Source organism: Psammomys obesus, unplaced genomic scaffold (assembly GCF_907164565.1).
Source record: "Psammomys obesus unplaced genomic scaffold, mPsaObe1.curated_primary_1811, whole genome shotgun sequence".
Lineage (NCBI taxonomy): Eukaryota > Metazoa > Chordata > Mammalia > Rodentia > Muridae > Psammomys > Psammomys obesus.
The window spans coordinates 3,805,527-3,823,975 of record NW_026596433.1 but is presented as its reverse complement, the minus strand read 5'-3'; the positions used below and the strand labels follow the sequence as shown (position 1 = coordinate 3,823,975).

Genomic DNA, 18,449 nt, shown 5'->3' with positions numbered 1-18,449 from the left:
GCTGAAAATTAGCTCAACTATAGAGCACTTGTCTAGAGTGAAGCCCTAGGTTTGATCCCTAGCCCTGCTAAACAAAATTAGAATTGCAATTCTAATTTGGATATCTGTGAATACAGTAACGAGGGCAATGAGATAACTGATTTTTCAGCTCCTGAACACTTTCATCAAAGAGCAAGCTCCCTGTTGTAGAATACCACGCCTTCCTTTCTTGCCTTTTTACTCCACTAAAGACTTAGTCCATATATACTTATGTAGTATGTATATTTATCTATCAATCATCCAACTGGAACACATTTTAAGTGCCTAAGCACATTCATGAATCACCATGACCCAATCAGGATTGTTACTGAACTTAAATTCATTTTTTTTTTTTTTTTTTTACTTCTTGGGGCCCATTGATGGAATTTCTGTTAGCCTCCCAAGCATTTATGTTGCCTGTGTCCAAGGAAATGCACCACTATGAAAGATATTTTATAATGACCTAAAGTCTACTCATCAGCCCCAAATTGACCTTACTGTATTAACAGCACAGTCCCCGTGTCAGCATAATTCTCTCATTGGTTCAAGGCACAGACCTTGGTTCCCTTTACTCTTCTAGCCTAGGGTTTGACAAACTTGGAGCTGGTCAGTACTGAAAATGAAACCTCATCAAGGTTCCAAGCATTCTTATTACCTAAATACTACCCCCAACGTTCCATCTTCCTCCCTCTGGAACCCCAATTTTTCAACCTGACTTTAGGTTCAAGGTTCTCACCGTGCAGCCATCCTCAATTCTGTGTTGTATTTATGTTAGTATCCTAAACCAAATAAACTATGCTTTACAGAAACTCTACTAAGAACCAAGTAGCTGGGGGTTGGGGGGGGGGGGAGCTACCGTGTCACACTGAGGTTAACTTCAGATGGCTACTTTGGATGTCAGTGGGTCCTAGTTCTTTCTCATCTGTGCTCAAGCTCCAACAGCTTCATTCTCAGATTATGTTACAGAAGTGGCAACAAATATGTCAGAACTTGACAGACTTAACAGCACAGTATACTGTATAGAAAGTATATTTTGCATTTACATTTTATGTCTCCCTTAGTGTTCAAGATCCATCCTATACAAGGCTCCGCCTCTTGGAGCAATCCATTTCCTTCTCATCCCACAATTAGCATAAACCATAATACCCTACTGTTGCAGGATATTTGATCCCATTGTAAACCCTGAGATTGTGAACCGGAAAAACCTGTTTCTTGTGATGTGGCTCAGCCCTAACACACACAGACAAGGAGCTTGGGTTAAAGGCTTTCTGGTTATTGTGAATAAGTAGCTGTGGTGTGGCTCAGCCCTAGAACACAACTTTAACCCAAAAGCTTTCTGTAAACAAGAGCTAAATAAAGTTAACGCTAGGTCAGGAGGCAGAGCAAACAGCCAGTTGACATAAGAAAACAGGGGAAGGACACTGAGTTGAAGGGTATTTAAGACGGGGGAGAATAAGAAGGAATTTAGGCTGAATAGGAAGGTCAGCTGGGTGCCTTCTCTGCCCCTGTGGGCTAGCTGGTTTTCACACCAGCACCTGGCTCCTGAGTGTTCATTTGTAAAATCCCAACAATTGGGATTTTCTTCATAAAACCACCCTACACCTGAAAATCTGATCTCAAACATTGCCATCACCTGCATCTTAAAATCATCTGTGACTCCTTTTCTGAAATCCTCACAGGAGAATCACAGCTCTCTCCTGCCTAAAAGACCCATTCCACTTCCACTATGGCATGCCACCATTCCATCAAACACTCAAGTAGGTATGCTCACAGTGGCCAACTTTCAGCCGAAGAAGTTTCACCCATCGGTAAATATCTAGCTGCTGAGGGCTCCTTGAAATTCTTTCATTTGGGTTAGATCACCCTGTCTTAATCTCATTAGCAGTTCTCTTTTGCTGTCTCATTCCACCATTGACTGCCTCTTCTCTGTCCAAACTTAAATCCATGTAATTTCATCCTCTTTCTGGAATATACTTTCCCTTTAACTCAAGGCAGACTTCTAACTTGAATCGCATATCCTACTTGAAATCCTAAAAGGTATTAAAACTTAGTTCTTGGCTGGAGAGGAGAGAGAAGAGGTAGAAACAGGGAAGGAGAGAGGAAGAGAGACAGAGAAAGCACTCAGCAGTTAAGAGGACTTGCAGCTATTCCAGAGAACTGGAGTTCAGTTCTCACCACCCACATCGAGTGGCTCACAATTACCTATAACTTGAGTTCCAAAGGCACTTGCATGCATGCGTGCGTGTGCACACAGACACACAGACACACACACACACATGCACAATAAGGGGCTGGAGAGATAGCTCAGTGGTTAAGAGCATGCATTGCTCCTAACAGAGGAGCCACATTCTCAACACCTACATTAGGTACATCACAGCTACCTGAAACTCCAGCTCCAGAGGATCTGATACCTGGCCTTTTTGGGTACTTGAACATAACCACAGCTTAAATAAAAATAAAGTGTTTGTTTTTTTTTTTTTTTTTAATCTTAAAATCGGGCACGATTGCTCAGTGGGTTGAAGTAAGCCTTATGGCCTTAATTGGATCCCTGGACTCCACACAGTGGTAGAACTGATCACAAAGGATTGTCTTCTGACCTCCATATAGTATGTACATGCCTCCATTTACATATACACAAAAAAAATTCACCGTAATGTCTAAACCCTAATAGGAGGTGATACTGATCTCGTCTTCCTGCGGTCCTTTCCAGCTCATGTCATTCTCTCATCACACTGAAAACCTTAGGGATGCTCATCCTTGAGCTCACACTCATACACTCAGGGATACACTAGCAAATCCTGTTCATCTTCACCATCCCTAGAACACTACCATTTTCAGAGCACCACAGTTGAGTTCAATGGACAAGTGAAAAATACAGAATAGAAGATTCATCCTGGCCCTGTGGTGTTTTCCTCTTAACTAAATGCTTATTAGAAGTCTGAACTCTCATTCAAGTATTTCTTACCACGGTTTTAAAGCAGATCTGTTAGTGTATTTCTACTGTGATTGCTTTTGCTCTTCATGAAGACAGTATCATTGTTCTTCTAAAAGACAAACATGTTTAAACTAAACTGGAATCTTTCGTTTTGATACTTGGCGGCCCTAGCCTGTTGCTCGTACAATGTACATGCTTTCTTAAGTGAGCATGTCCTCCTTTCTTCCGGCTCCTTGCTCACAACACCCAAAAGAGGAACAGCTGTGACCCAACAGAAGCTCTTCAAACACTATCCTCCGAAGGCTGCGTGGGCCAGTCACACTGGCCTACACTGACTGCACAGTGCAGCTGTGCAGAGGGAGGGTACAGATGTAATTAAAGGCCAAACCACACATTGAAGTAGAGATTTTAATAGATCTTCTCATTAACTCATCACAGTAATAAGTTATACTGTAATGATATGCAGCTTTACTACACTAGTATAAATAAAAACAGATAAATACAGCTCTAAGCAACAGCACAGATTAACAAACTAAGCATTCTTCAAAAACCAAAAGTAAAAACAATTATTAATAAGAGATGCTGACACGTTTGCCCATTTTCATCATACCGTCTCAAAAAGGGTACTCAAATAAGGCGCTGCACTAAGTATATTGGTCAGTAAGTTTGCCAATTAGCTAGGCACGTGTAGTTCACGGCATTCACTATCTTATGTGGTTGGAAAGCAACCACACCTTAATGAAAAAAGAAAAACAGAACATATGTTAACACTCAAGAAAAAAAAGACCCAAAGCTCTGAGCACATTAAAAACACGGCACTTCTCTTATATTTCAGCAGTAAGACACATCAGAAAGAGAAATGTAACAAAGAAAATGAATGCTTTAATATGTATCCTGAAATGTCGGTCTCTGAAGCAAGGGTCTGAAAGCAGAGTCTGAAAGCAAATGTAGAAAATAAAACCATGTGCAGTTTTTGTGTAAAGTTGCAAAGAAACTGGCTTCTCCTTTGAAGACTTGGAACCCAGAAGGGGCTGAGTCAAACCTTTTGGCCATGCTGAAGAGTTTGTACCAGCAGTGCCTTGCACACTGCAAATATAAGTTACACAACTATCATTAAAAATGAGTTCACTCAGTTTAGCCAAACAATGAAGGGGTTATGAAAAATCTTAAAATCTGCCAGCAGAAGTAAAAGAAAAAATATTGGTGGCAGACAGCACAGCTGAGTAATTCTAAAATGATGATGAATTCTGGATCATTCTAATATGGCTTCCTGGTTGTTTGAGTCTTCAAGATCATACAGATCTAATGTGATCTCATTATATATTAAAAACGGCTCATTACCAGTTGTTTCAGAAAATGTTTGTATGGATGCATTTGCCTTCCAAAATTTCATACTCGGAGTATCTGGGCCAGTCTGGTGAGCAAACTGCCTTTGCCAGTCGTGAATTAAGACCATGATTAAAGCAGACATTTCCAGTAACAATTCCAAGTACTGAGAGGTACCTCTTATAACTAATCCTGCAGAAATGTGCATTATAGCTATTTAAATCATCAGTGAACACTTCAGGTATGGCTGGGACCTACCCTGTGATTCAAAGGTTATACTCACATTGTGATTTTATAGTTTTCATTTTGTTTGATTTTTCTAAAAAAAAAAAAAAAAAAAAAAAAGGTTTGGCTTTAATCTACTAGTAATAGTTTAGGTTATTTTCAACTTTCCAGTTTGTGGGTCAGAATGGACAGGTCAAAGGACATAACCCAGGAGATGGCAGTGAGAAATCAGAAGGTATTATGTGCACTCTGTATCACAGAAGTGATCACCTCTGCTTAAATCCTTGTGCCTAATGTAAACGTTGTTCATACCTCCATATTTGTAAGTCAGAATTAGTCTGTATAAAAGAAATCACATTAAAAAGGTAAAATTATTTAAGTGCAATATTAACTGATCTGTATTTTATAAATTTTAATCCATAAAAATATAAATAAGAATGGTAAATTTTTAAGAAAAGAAATATACATTTAGTGCAAGTTATGAATTACATTTCATCTCCAGTGTCAGCAGTGGAACATCCTGAAATAAAAGAATGATCTAATTTGAAGAAAAAAGCTCCAGTGTTTAACATGCAATCAATACCAGGTACAGCTAAACAGAATCCTTCCTTCCCTCCATCACAGCAGCAGCATTTGGTTTAATTATGCTGAACAGCACTTTTATGTCATAGTAGTAACTTTAGAAATAGAAAATTTGCATAAGACTAGATCACATTATCCATAAAGTCTGAGAGGAAAAAAATAAAACTGATTAGAATCACATTTGTTTTTGATTCTGAAACACACAGCACACAAGCTAGGGGATGTCATTTACACCTCCAGATCTGACCTGCTTGGCCAGCAGTGGTGTGTGTGTGTGTGCACGCTTCCAAGCCTTTAGTGATGGTACAAACGACATGGTTAATGGCACAAGAAACATCCCTTCTTGTGATGAAACCTCAGTAAAATCACAATACATCTCAATATGAGAAAGGACTGCTTCAAAAGGACACACCAATTCAAAGAGGTTTTGTTACAGCTTAAGAGAGGGGAGAGGAGAAGCTCTTTTGGAATGTAGAAAGGTGATGCTTAACTATACAATTCATGAGTTAAACAGAACAATTCTGATATAAAAGGGCAAGACCTTGCAGTCTTAATAGATGGCTCAATTCAAAGTAATCCCTCCAGAAATAGGGACTGGTAATACGTCTCTGTGGTGCTGAAGTGACAGCCGGGTGCTTGAGGATTCCAGTGAAGGCTCCATGGAGGCTCAAGCCTGTACTCCCACTGCATAGCCTCAGTGAATGCAACCAGTGCAGAACAACATGAGATGAATTACTGCTCCAGTCAGTTAGGGAAATACCTCAGTCCTTTTCCTTCTCCCTCCCCAAACAATCCCTTTGTTCTCCCAGCATTATTTGCAAACCTGGTTGCAAAAGCTCTCGGCTTGTATTTCCTTTCCTGTTTTTTAAAAGAAGAAAAAAGCAGACGAGTCCCTCAAATTAAAGAATTGTGCTATTCAACAAATGCATTTCCTCTTCTGTCTCCTCTCTCTCCTCATCTTCAGGGTTCAGTTGAACATTATTGAAGCGGGGTCTTGGTTTGCCGTCTGGGCCATATGACGGAGGATATCTTTTTTTGTTATAATGCCAAGGAGGCGCCTGAAAAGGATGAACAAAAAAGAGCTATTAAAATAAAAGGGAAAAGAAAAGAGGAACTAAATCTATAGATAAATCCTTTTTGTTGACAGAAATAGAGAGCAGAGCAAGCAGCCTGATTATGCATTTTTAAAAGTGTTTTACTATAAAGACAATGAAATTACCCAGCAACAGTCTTCCTACATAAAGAGTACTGTGGTCACTCAGAGTATAAGGGCCTTCCCGCTGGGACTGAGGACTACTGTGTGCCTCACTGAGGCAGAGCTATTTTGATTCAAGTATGCCAATAAAAAGGTAACAAAAAACTGGGGCGATGTATGAACAGGAAATAATACTGATCCAGTTTGAAAAAGGAACCCATTCCCATTTTATTAGAAAATAATTTAAAAACTCAATATTTTGAAGAACCAAAATTTTTAAGGGATACTTTTTGATTACCCAGTTGTATGCGAAAAATTCATAAAAGCACATACAACTGAGATAAAATATGCAAACAATGGTCAGCACAGATATTTGCCTCCCAAACTTGAGAAGGCAAGGATAAACCTACAGCACAACCCAGGGTTTTGAAAGCACACTTAAGGTTTTTTGCCTTTTAATTTTTTTTGCTTCCCCAAAAGAAGATGCAGTGCTTGGATGTTAATGTTTACATTGAAAATTAAGTGAGTAATCAAGAAGCAATCCTAAAAGATTATTACAGGTGAAGCAGAAAGCAAAATGAATGGTTTCTATATTGTGGTTAGTAGTTTTAAAAAAAGGATGCATGAAACACTTGTGAAATATTAGCATACAATAGGAACACACACTCAATTGTGTACTTAAACAAATGGGGACAGGTTTCATATAGTTATGACAATTGCAGGGCAAAATAATTTGAGGTATTAATTGTTAAAGCCAGACAATTTGTTATGCATAAATCAGAATTTATCTGGAATCAATGACACCACTAAGACATAAAGCCTGTTAACACAAAAGCTACTTATGACAGTCTAGTAACATCATACAAAAGGGGCACAGACATGACCTATATATAATCTACTAACAAATGGACGGATACACATTCTAACTCTGAAAGTATGTAAGGGGCAGCAGAGAAAGAACTAGTGCTCTGATCACAGATCTACACACACTGTGTTCTAGCTGATGTGCCCATTAAAACATTGTATGGTCAGAGCAACTCTACTGCTAAGCTCACGTAAAGCCACAAAGGAGCTAAGGTCTACAACACTCCCACAGATCAGGAAGCATAAAAAAGGGTGAAGGGTTGGGTGTGACAGGGCAGGCGTGTTTAACCAGTCAGGAGTCTTCTGAGACCAGTGAATCCACTACAGTAGATAGACTTTCCAGTCTAACAAGACCAATAATGATTCCTCATTCAAGCACCAGACTGTGCAGTTCTGAATTGTAACTCATTCTGATGAGACGTTAACTGCCGCTTACTTCCTAAGAATAAGAATTTAGACAGTATATCTAAATTTGTCTCACAGACATCTGGTCAGACACTGTAGCTGCAGCAGGGTGGGATTGTTTTTGCTCAGCAGGTATGGGGGGAGAACTGACAGTTCACAAGTTTCATGCCTCCTGACTTCTAGGGTGTCTAGTGAGGAGAGCTGACACAGCTAATCACCAAGGGTTCCACGTGCTGCTTTAGTTGCTCGAGATGCTCTAAAATGTTCTTCTTTGTGATGATCCCCAAGACAACCCTGAAACAGATTATTATGCTAATAACTGTGAGAAATTAAACTCAAAGAGGTTCCAGTCATAATGATAACGAAGGAGAGGAAATAAACTAAACATAAACCATAAGAATGCTTCTCATGGACTTGAGACAAAAATGATTTTAAAAATCTAGGTTCCATTTTCAGACATTCTACTAACTTCAAAAGTGATACATACTATTTCTAATGGAGTTTATTTTTTTAATTAAAAATCAAAATAATGAAAATTTGACTAAAATTTTAACTATGAAGATGAATAAAACTAAAAGTACAAAAGAAACTCAGTGATACAGAGCTACAGACCTCTAAAATTGGGAGAATGGTTTTCAGTGTTTTCTCTGTAGATGAACGCACTTTCAGTTTCTATTATAACAACCTAGGAGCTATTTAGCTCTTCCTCAGCACTGTGTGTGTGTTGGGGAAGAGAGGCTTAGTTTGAATGCCCATGGGAAGACTTAAGAAATCTAGATTTTTTACTATTTATTTGCAATTCCAATTAAAGTAATACACATGTAAATACTCCTGACCTCATTTTCAGGAACTGAATCCCATTTCTTTATAATATGGTAATAAAATATTCATGAGTAGAGGTCAAAATGACTTTTAATGCATACTTTTGTAAGCAATTTTTCTCAGTTTATATGTCATTACTATCAGATCTTACAAAATGATTTATATAAATTCCCATGAGGATACCTGAAGCTAGACTACTTTTAGTTATTAAATATCTGGATACTTATTTTACAACAAATAAATGAATTTGACTACAGTATGTGGTGATGTAAATTCTAGAAGCCCATCTAAAAAGCCTTCAAAATAATCAGGCATTTCCTTGCTGATCTGTCTGCTTAAGTCATCTTTCCTGTTAAGCTGCCTTGGAGATTTGTTTTTGAAGAGAAGGTTTCTTTGTGTAGCTCTGGCTGCCCTGGGACACACTCTGTAGACCAGACTGGCTTCAAACTCTGAGTGGCTTCTGCCTCTCTAAGTGGTAGGATTAAAGGCATATCCCAGCACACCCTACCAAAATTCTGTAAAGTCAGTCACCATGGGATTTCAAAGCAGTCTGGAAATATTCGGAAATATTTCACTCATAAAACAGTAATGGCAGGGGCTTGAAGAGCAGGAAGGGTATTCACGTCATTGTGTTAAAACAATGTAGTGACGTTTTAGAGCATGTGAGCAACCTCTCCAAGAAGTTAAAAAAAAACTTTATTGTATAAAACGAGCATTTGACCATTAGAGAAATGTTCTTGAAAATATCTGAGGTTTTGTTTGTTTGTTTATTATTTGTTTGTTTTTAGCTTTGGGGTGGTGGTGAATATGTTCAAAGTACATAGTACACATGTACATTAATAAAATCCATGATTCTGTACAATTAATATATGCTAATAAAAACAAGCTTTTTTTTTTCAAAAGCTATAACTTAGGTAAATTAGGTAATGGGAAATTCTTAGCACTTAATTAAATACAATAACAGCAGGTTGATTCTTGTGCATGCTTTTTTATCCAATTAAGTAGAATGATTATTTTCTGTTTATCATTTGTTAAGTTTAGTCACTGCGTGACAAAACGAGGAGAGTGACACATGTGCAAGAAGCAAGCAGCAAACTTAGGACATTAACATACACCTGCAGATGCACAGAGCGCAAACATTTGGCAGGGGTAAAACCAGTTACACAAGCTCCTCTATTTAACAAAGAAGACTGGCTCCAGAACATGAAGTCAGTTTCAGTGTTGCTCTTTTAGTTTTAAAGAGTAAACAGTAAATCAATGCTAACTGTTTCTTATTTAAGAATAATCTGAAGTTTCCTTTTGGGCTAACAAATAATGCTGTGGAAGTTAACAGAGCAAAAACTGGCATTTCCCAAAGCATGTTTGTTAGAAACAGCAATCCCAAGTGTGCATCCTCTCTCCCCACCAGAGAATGTCTGCATTTTCAGGCCAGCCAGGTAAGCAATGACTCCATTACTGACAGATGGGGAATCAAAAGACATCAACATCTTCCAAGTTCCAAAGGAAACCTCAGTTATAATTTAATGTAATACTTCAATAATCTTAAACTTATTCAGTCACATAAATTTCCAGCAACTTCTATTACCATCCTGTTTGTTCTTTAAACTAACGGATTCTGAGAAGTTCTGTTACAAAATGTGGAACAACACTGACCTGACATGTCCACAATTTGAATCTGTTCCCATTACTGCTCTATTCTCTTTTACTCTTGCACCTATGGTTCCAGATCTGCTGCATTTTTATTGCTGCACATAACTATTTTCCATTGCTAAGGTATTACATGAAGCTGGAAAACACAGAGCTACCTAGAACTTCATGGTTTTTAAAACACACTGTCTTCTTTCAGTGTTAGCCACTGAACCCTCCTGCTTAAGTAGTTCACAGACAATAAAGTCAAGACTCTCCTCCCCAAATGATCATCTTTTTTCTTTCTGAATGCACTTATTGTATATACCTAACTCTTGTCCCCCTAAACAATAATTTAATCCTTAAATTAAAAGTATTTTAAAATACTCTTTTTAAAAAGGAAAAGTATTTTCCTTTCTAGGATCTATACTGCGAAAAATACGAAAATTACCCTATAGAGTAGGGCTTTATGGTCACAGTTAATCACCACTTCCAGAACAGAGTTGGTATTAGTCAGTACAGAAGAGAACCTAAGACAGGCACAAAGAACTCAAAGCCAACAATAGCTAATGAAAGTTCACTTTAGGTTCCAACTGAGCCACAGAATGATTCAAAGGGATCAAAGCAAAGCTTTACAAAAAGACACATCATGTAACTAATATTTATTAAGTTTTAAACAATGAAATTTGGTACCATTTTTAATAGTAGACAAGAGCAAACAAAATGAAACAGTAGACCATAGTGCTTTATGAAACACATCTTTGATTTATTCATGTTATACTCCAGAAGCGAAACACCCAACACAGCTCTAATGTTCCTACTTTCTGCTTTGTTCTGTTTTAAACAGAAGTATAAATGTCTATGATATTCCTGTTACTAACCCAGTAATGGTCTACAGTAGAGGCCCAGAAAGTGTTTTAAGGGCTTAACAAATCATGAAGAAAGTATATTCTGTCAGAATATACATTGTAGAATAGTAGCAGGGTTCAGGATTTCTGTGATCTACAGAGCTAATTTGAACAAATTATTATACCTGTCAAAAAGAGCACCTATTTGCAGGGCTACAGAGTTATGTGAGAAAGTGTGAAAGTGTTTAGTAAAAATATCTTTTTTTTTAAATGTCCCCCTTTTCTAGAGAGATCAGGTGTTCTGCTACCCACATGTTTTTTAAGAAAATCTTAAAAGGACAAAATTTGTTGTGATTCTCTTATGTTTGGTGCAGTATTTAATCACCTTCAGTCTATTCCGAGTGAGCCATCGGTTTATAACAAACCCAAAAATCCATCTGTTTCCCTTTCCTAGCATTTCTATTATATACTTAACATGGAACAATGTTCTATGAATTCCAACAAGTTACCAGCAAGAAGGCTGTAATCTCAGTGCTCATGAGGTTCACAAGGGTCACAGACCCAAGGTTAGCTCCAACTCCAGTGAGGCTCTGTGTCAGTAATATCTAAACAAAAATATCTAAATAAAAAATTTTAAATTCCACTAAGAAAAAATAATATAGTGGAAATAACAGGCGCTAAGTACATGAATGCTTTTAAGTAATTTAGCAGTTCAGTTTAAAGGTCCAACTTGTTTTGGAGAAGGTAGACCAAAACAAACAAACAATTAAGAAAAAAGGAAAGAAAAAAAAAAGATTAAACACTGGCTCTAATAGCATATATCAAAATATCTACAGAGAGAGATGTACAAAAAAACCTACACAAAAGAAATGAAACACAAAAAGAAAATGGTTTTTGCAATGCTCCCTAAAGGCTAAGGCCAGTATTTCCCAGGAAAGATACAACTCAAGCTAAAAAAGCTCTTTACATGGAGATATTTCTCCATTTCTTCTCCAACTCTCAAATACAGTATCCTTGACAATAAGCACAGAGCTGACACCCTTCTTACTCTCAGGCAAGAGTGAAGATTGATTAATCCTGCATTTATAACCATACTAAGTCAGCTCCCAAATAGAGCTGACTCGCACTGTGCCCTGAAAACATTCCATTAATAGACCATTCATTCTAGTGAGTGAACTGATCTCTGCGGTGCTACACTTACCCATTGTGAGTTACAAGGCACTGCCTCAGACCCAGCTTTCGGAAGATATCTACCACAATCTCCATTGGGGTGTGATCTGTTACTGTAAAAGGACTCATATCAAGAATGCTTCTCAGTTTTAATGGCCGAGGACTTTCTGCTGGAAGAGACGGCGTATGCTGTGCAAAACATACCCGAGAACTGCCAACAATACCTTCTTGTTTTTTTCTGGCACTTTCTGAAATAGAGATAGAAAAGAGCAAACATTTTCAATTGTTGGGCTTTCTTTTCTTACATACAACTTCACTTATGACTTCTGCTGCCTTTCTTTTTTCCTGTCTTTTTTCCTGCTGCCTTTCTATTTCAGTCAGAGAGGAAAAATCAGTAAATGCTTATCATTAACCGATTTCCTTTAATGGTGCTGAACTATTTTCTAACTGCAGAGACAAGAAAGCACGTTTGAAATAGGAAAAATTTAAACCTGTACATAGTACAGGAGCAGTTTACTATGGGATCTGTGGTTAACTGCAGCCCACCTATGATGAATGTGACCTACTCTACACTGGAGATGAGACTGAAGACTTCCAGCCTTGCTCTGTCTCTGCATGGACTCCAGCACTGTGAACCAGCTGGCTCTTCCTTCCACTCTTCTGATTTTGATGAGTAAAGAGCACTACACATGGGTTGAAACTACAATTATACACCCAGTGAATAAGACTTTTAGGCTGTTTATTCTATAAACGGTCTATCAATTTCTCCACGCCTCTAATGTGCTGCCTGTTTCTTCTCCTACCTTTGAGACTGTGAGACAGAAAGTACAAGGATGGAAACAAGAGATCACACAAAGGAAAATGGAAACCCTTAATACGGACAGAATATGCAATAAAGCGCTGTGCTTGGTTTTTGAGTAAACATTAATGAAACTATGTGTGTATAAATACAGTATTAGTTATGGTGAAAATATTTTGAGTATGAATTTTGATACAAACATATTTAAGACAAAATAGTAAACAACAACCTGACTGAAGAAAAGGGGATATTACTGTTTATAAATGAATGTTGTCGTACTTTTTACTCCTTCTGAACACTAAAACCGTATTCAGCTACGTTCTAAACATTTAAGTACCAGAGCACAAAGTGAGGTCCTAGTGGCTAGTGCATGGGCCACCTGAAAGTATGGTCATGGTGTGAAAAAGACACCCACTAGTGAGCAAAATAAATAGTGCTGGAAAAATACAAAGTTGCTTTCAGCACATAGAATATAACTAATAGCATGTGCGTGACGAATGTACAGTGTAAAGAGTAACAGTATATGTCTACAATGAATATACAGAATAAAATGATGGAAGGGTCACATCAATAACAGCAAAAGAGTATGAAGAGTCAACGTGCAGAGTTTTTACATCCAATTAAATTAGCAGGAGAAGACAATCAAATTTAGCATACTCTAATACTGTAATAGGGGTGTTATTTCATTTAAATTTTCAGTATAAAAAAAGTAAAAATGTTAAAAAAAACCCTGTAGTTTTAATAATCTACCAATAGAAAAAATATTAACAATGTGGGATCAACTAGTCAAAATATTAAATATCCAAACAATAAGAAATACATCACAAATGAAAATAACCCTAAATACTCAAACATTTAGCTGTGGTAATCCATTTTATGAAAATGTTCATATGTATTCAAAGTGACTTGAACTTTTGAGTTAAGCGACCTTGAGGTCATTTAAGACTTGTGCATGCAATCTGTTTAACCTGCCTTTAAGAGAACAGTATAACAGACAAGCTTACTTGCCTTGGGTTCACCATGTAGCAACTTTTACAACCTAAGGTAATGCACAGCTTTAATCTTAAACTATGTACTCCTCTTCCACGTCTCTGACCCAGAGCAAGGAATGCCTGCACGTGTGTGTTGTGGTATTAATTTGCTAAAAGCAGCAAGCCTTTCAAGTGACTTTATACATGCAAATGTCTGCCACAAGTGCTGGGAACAGCTATTACTTGATAACAGTACATTTGCAGCTACGCCTACTTTTCTGAGGGCTTTTAGGTCACCTGAAGTAAGTAGTTAATCCCTTGTAAACCTCTCTCAGGGGTTTCTATACAGTATCCCTCAACCCTTTCCCATGCCATGTTTTCTACCCTGTTCAATAAGCACGGTGAGAGATCTAACAACAGATCTACAGCAACACACAGCTAGAGGGGCAGTCGGACACAAAGAATAGGCACGCACACACACACTTACATACAGATGAAATATAGGTCGAAAACCATAAGCTACAGACAGATGGAAGACCCAGGGAGAAGTAGAGAATTCAACCTTGACCTCGCTCTTTGTCAAATTAATCCAAGAGCAAGTCTATGATTTCACTCCTTAACGAGACACCAACTCATTCTGGCGCCTCTGATGTTACCGTTAATGCATTTAGCCAACACATTTACAACTTAATAGTTTTGTTTTGTTTTCAATTTATTTTTTATTTTTTTATATTAACTACAGATTATTCACTTTGTATCCCAGCTGTAGACCCCTCCCATGTTCCCTCCCAATCTCACCCTCCCTCCCTCATCTCCCATGCCCTGCTCCAAATCCACTAATAGGGGAGGTCCTCCTTCCCTTCCATCTGACCCTAGCTTATTAGGTCTCATCAGGACTGGCTGCACTGTTGTCCTCTGTGGCCTGGTAAGGCTGCTCCCCACTCAAGGGAGGTGATAAAGAGCCAGCCACTGAGTTCATGTCAGAGATAGTACCTGTTCCCCTTACTAGGGAACCAATTGGATTTTGTTTTGCTTTTATGCATTGGAGTGCTGAGGCGCAAACCCAGAGCCTGGTGCTGCACACCAGCTGAGCTGAATCCCCAGCCTAATATTCTTAATTCTAGAAAAAATAGTGGGTTTGGTTTTTGTTTGGTTTGGTTTTTGTTGTTGTTATTTTTGGAATGTTACTCTGTGATACAAAGTATCAGAAGTGAAAATCTAGCCTCTTTGCCTTAAATGTGTCACCAAGACGTGGCATTTTTCACTGTGAAGGTAGAAGGACGATTAAGAATTAAAATTATCATCCTCATGTACGTAAAGATTTTTGAGGCCAGCCTGGGCTAAAAAAAAAAAAAAAAACTTTCTCACGCCATAAAGAATTACCACTTTAATTTTTATATTTGTATTTAAAACTTAAGAGATTTTTAGTTCCCTCTATAACGTAAGCATTTGTGGTAACAGATATCAACCAGCTTCACCTAACAGCATGCTATACCTGCATTTATCAAAACATGACATTAACATTAGTTTCTATTTGTCAGTTAAAAGAAGAGTGCTTAAGATAATATGACTTGTATATGTAGTAATTATTTTAAGGAGTACCATTTATTATACAATGTGCCATGATATCTGCTAAGTTGTTTTATTTTTAAAATGATTTTCATGTCATTCATTCACAGGCCTTTGAAACAGAAAACAGCTTGTATTTCATTTCCTTTCTTCTTTTATTTTTTAGGGTTAGGGTCTTGCTATGTGGCCCAGCAGCCTCAAACACGCAATCCTGCTTGCTTCCACTCCAAAGTAACAGGTATTGCCAGTGTGTGCCAGGCCACATTTCACTTTCCAACACCACCAAGAAGATTTTTAAAAAGAGTTTTAATTTCAACACTTTCACTTTCATGATCTTAAATAACCTGAGACCTCTCATTTAGATTTAGTATTCTAAAAACTTATTCTGTAATTAATTCCCAATTAAGAAGAATAACACATCAAATTTGGTATTTCATATATGGTATTTTGTTGACCATGAACAAATCTGTTCTTCCATAATATAATTATGTATACATAATATACAATGTAGTAACACATAGGTGTTTTCAAAAGTCATCCTGTGATTTTCATTGCCACATCTTCATATTTCATATTCCCTTAAACTAACACTATTTCCTATGCACCAGTATCTCTGTCAAGTGAGTAAAATTCAAAACAGTATCCACTGTAGGCAGGAATATGAATTACTGAAAATGACTTTGGAATGTCCTGACTTTAGAACCTGGCCATTTCCCTTTAACTTTATTTTCTTGGGCTAGCAATCCCTTGAGAACAGGAAGGATAATGACACCTGGGAATTACCTTTGCAGACAGAGCAAATACTTGACATTTCTAGCTCAAGGTACTGTCCAAAAACCTAGGGAGTAGCAAATCAATGACTTAGTGAGTCTCTTTTCTCACCTTTGGCATCACAAAGGAAAGGATTTAGAGTTGCTGACCAAGATTAAAATTCTTCCTGGCTTTCCCATCACAGCAGAAAAATAATCACTGAAAAACACATTCCTTTCCTAGAGAATACAAGACTTTAAAGTATATAAATTAATATCACTTGCCCCTGAAAATGCAACCGATTAAATTTCATTGCTTTTTCTCCTCCTATAAATGTATTACACCAAGGCATATACATTCATAATGGTGTTTTTAAAAAACATACCTATTGCAATTGTCAGGTCTCTTCGGAGGGCAAATCCCACTAATCTCTGAGATTCTTTTGACATTATAACAGGAAAGCCATTATAGCTGGTTTCATTAATCATGTTTTCTATGTCATCTACTGTCATATTGTCCTGTGTCAAAACAGCTAAGGGAGGATCACTTCTTCGAGGTCTCATGACATCAGCAGCCAGGGTTGTATGAGTGAATTCTTCTTTTGCATCCAAGAAAGGGTACCCATTTAGTCGGATATGTGCTTCATAAATACCCTCCCTACCAAAGGCATCACCAACCCATTTACTGGTCATTACTGCAGCCATAAGAGGAACAATATATTCCAAGCCCCCAGTAAGTTCAAAAACAATAACCACCAAGGAGACAGTCATTCTTGTCACACCACCTGAAAGAAATAAACAGCACTGATCAGGGAAGAGAGAATAACTCACATGTTACTCAAGTCTTGCACCACACAGGTGAACACAAAATGTAGACAGATCTTGATCAGTGAAAAGCACTGTCACCAAAAATGACTACTCTTAGGACAGTAACCATCACTTCTAATATAATCTAGAGGAAAGCCAATCTGGCTATATCACAGAAGACGACTATAACATTTGTGAACCTTTTGTAACACTAAAAATCAAGCAAACAAAACCCACAGCTGAGCAAGCAAAACAACCTCACCATTTTAATTTACTGCTGCAGCCAAAGTTTATGAAAGTTTACTATAACTCCTTAAATATAAATAAGTACATCATAGCTTTCTTGCTTGCTACCAATTAAATAAATATATGTTTATAGGTAGGATATTAAATAATATAATGTCTTTTCAAAGTGTGTAAAATATTTTGAAGCCTTGTGATTTATTAACAATGTGATACTGTCAGGTAGGACATTCATCTATTTTGGGTTTGGGTAGTGGTATATACATAGTGGTAGGGTGTTTACGGAGCATGTACAAGGATGTGGGCTTGATCCCAGCATCCCAACAAGGAGGAATGAAGGAGAAAGGGACAGAAACTCACCTAGTCATTTAATCAGACAGTCATCCTCAGCTGTGATCTCTATCACCACATCGCCCTGCTCTCTTTTTCACTTACTGGTGTTTTTGTGTTTCTGTTATGCACACCACAGCTTAGCACTGTTTTCATCATCTATAAAGACTTTAAGTTGCTATCAAAGAAAGCAAACCATATGTAAAATCCAAATCTCTCTTCTTCACCTAGGAAGGGTCATTTCAACTTCCCTGGTCCTATATTCCTGCACACATTCTCCCTCATAATCTAGGTGATTACTTTTGGAACCTTAATTTTATTCCAATATCTCAACTGTTACCTCTACAGATTGGAATTCTTCTGTAAAATACCTACTTATGTGTCCTTTTTCAGGATTCTGACTGTTGAAAAACTAGTCAAGGACCCAAACTATTCTTTCATTAAAAAAAAAAAAAAAAAAAAAAAAAAAAAAAGCAGGCTCTTTTTCTGAATTTATTTACAAATGTATTTTATTATATATAAAATGGTTTGCCTGAATGTTATATCTGTGTGCCACGTGCATACGTGGTACTCATGAGGGCCAGAGAAGATGTCTAATACCCAGGAACTGGCATTACAGTTATGAGCCATCACGTGAGGTTTGGGAGTCAAACTCAGGCCCTCTGGTAGAGCAGCAGTGCTCTTAAGTGATAGGCCATCTATCTCTCTAGTCCTATGCTCTCGTTTTCATACCACTTTATCTTACCTCCTTGACTCTTAGACCCCATTACTTTCAACCTACATTATAAGTGCTCCTTTTTGTTTTTAGAGACAAGGTCTTACTGTGTAGCCCAGGCTGGCCTCAAACTGGCAATCCTCACATTTCTACTGTGATGACAGGCATGCAAAGCCATTAAGTATCATTTCCACTGTGTTGTTCTTTTGGTCAAAAGACCTAACATTGGCTAGTGAACTGGCTTAGCAAG

General features: G+C 37.6%; 1 protein-coding gene across 6 annotated transcripts in view; it reads right to left on the bottom strand.

Moving 5' to 3' along the window:
• Window positions 1-3,347: 3,347 nt before the first annotated feature.
• The window catches only part of Clcn3 (chloride voltage-gated channel 3), a 76,075-nt gene continuing 60,973 nt past the window's right edge, over window positions 3,348-18,449 (bottom strand). For 5 of the 6 annotated variants that reach the window (XM_055597869.1, XM_055597865.1, XM_055597867.1 and 2 more), the window contains 3 exons: window positions 16,491-16,889; window positions 12,048-12,264; window positions 5,981-6,144 (listed from right to left, as the gene is read on the bottom strand). In XM_055597869.1, the coding sequence (XP_055453844.1) occupies window positions 6,054-6,144; window positions 12,048-12,264; window positions 16,491-16,889 (707 nt within the window). In that variant the 3' untranslated portion in view covers window positions 5,981-6,053. Of the gene's footprint in view, window positions 6,145-7,768; window positions 7,845-12,047; window positions 12,265-16,490; window positions 16,890-18,449 lie in introns of all 6 variants that reach the window. The other variant, XM_055597871.1, reaches the window with a different exon arrangement.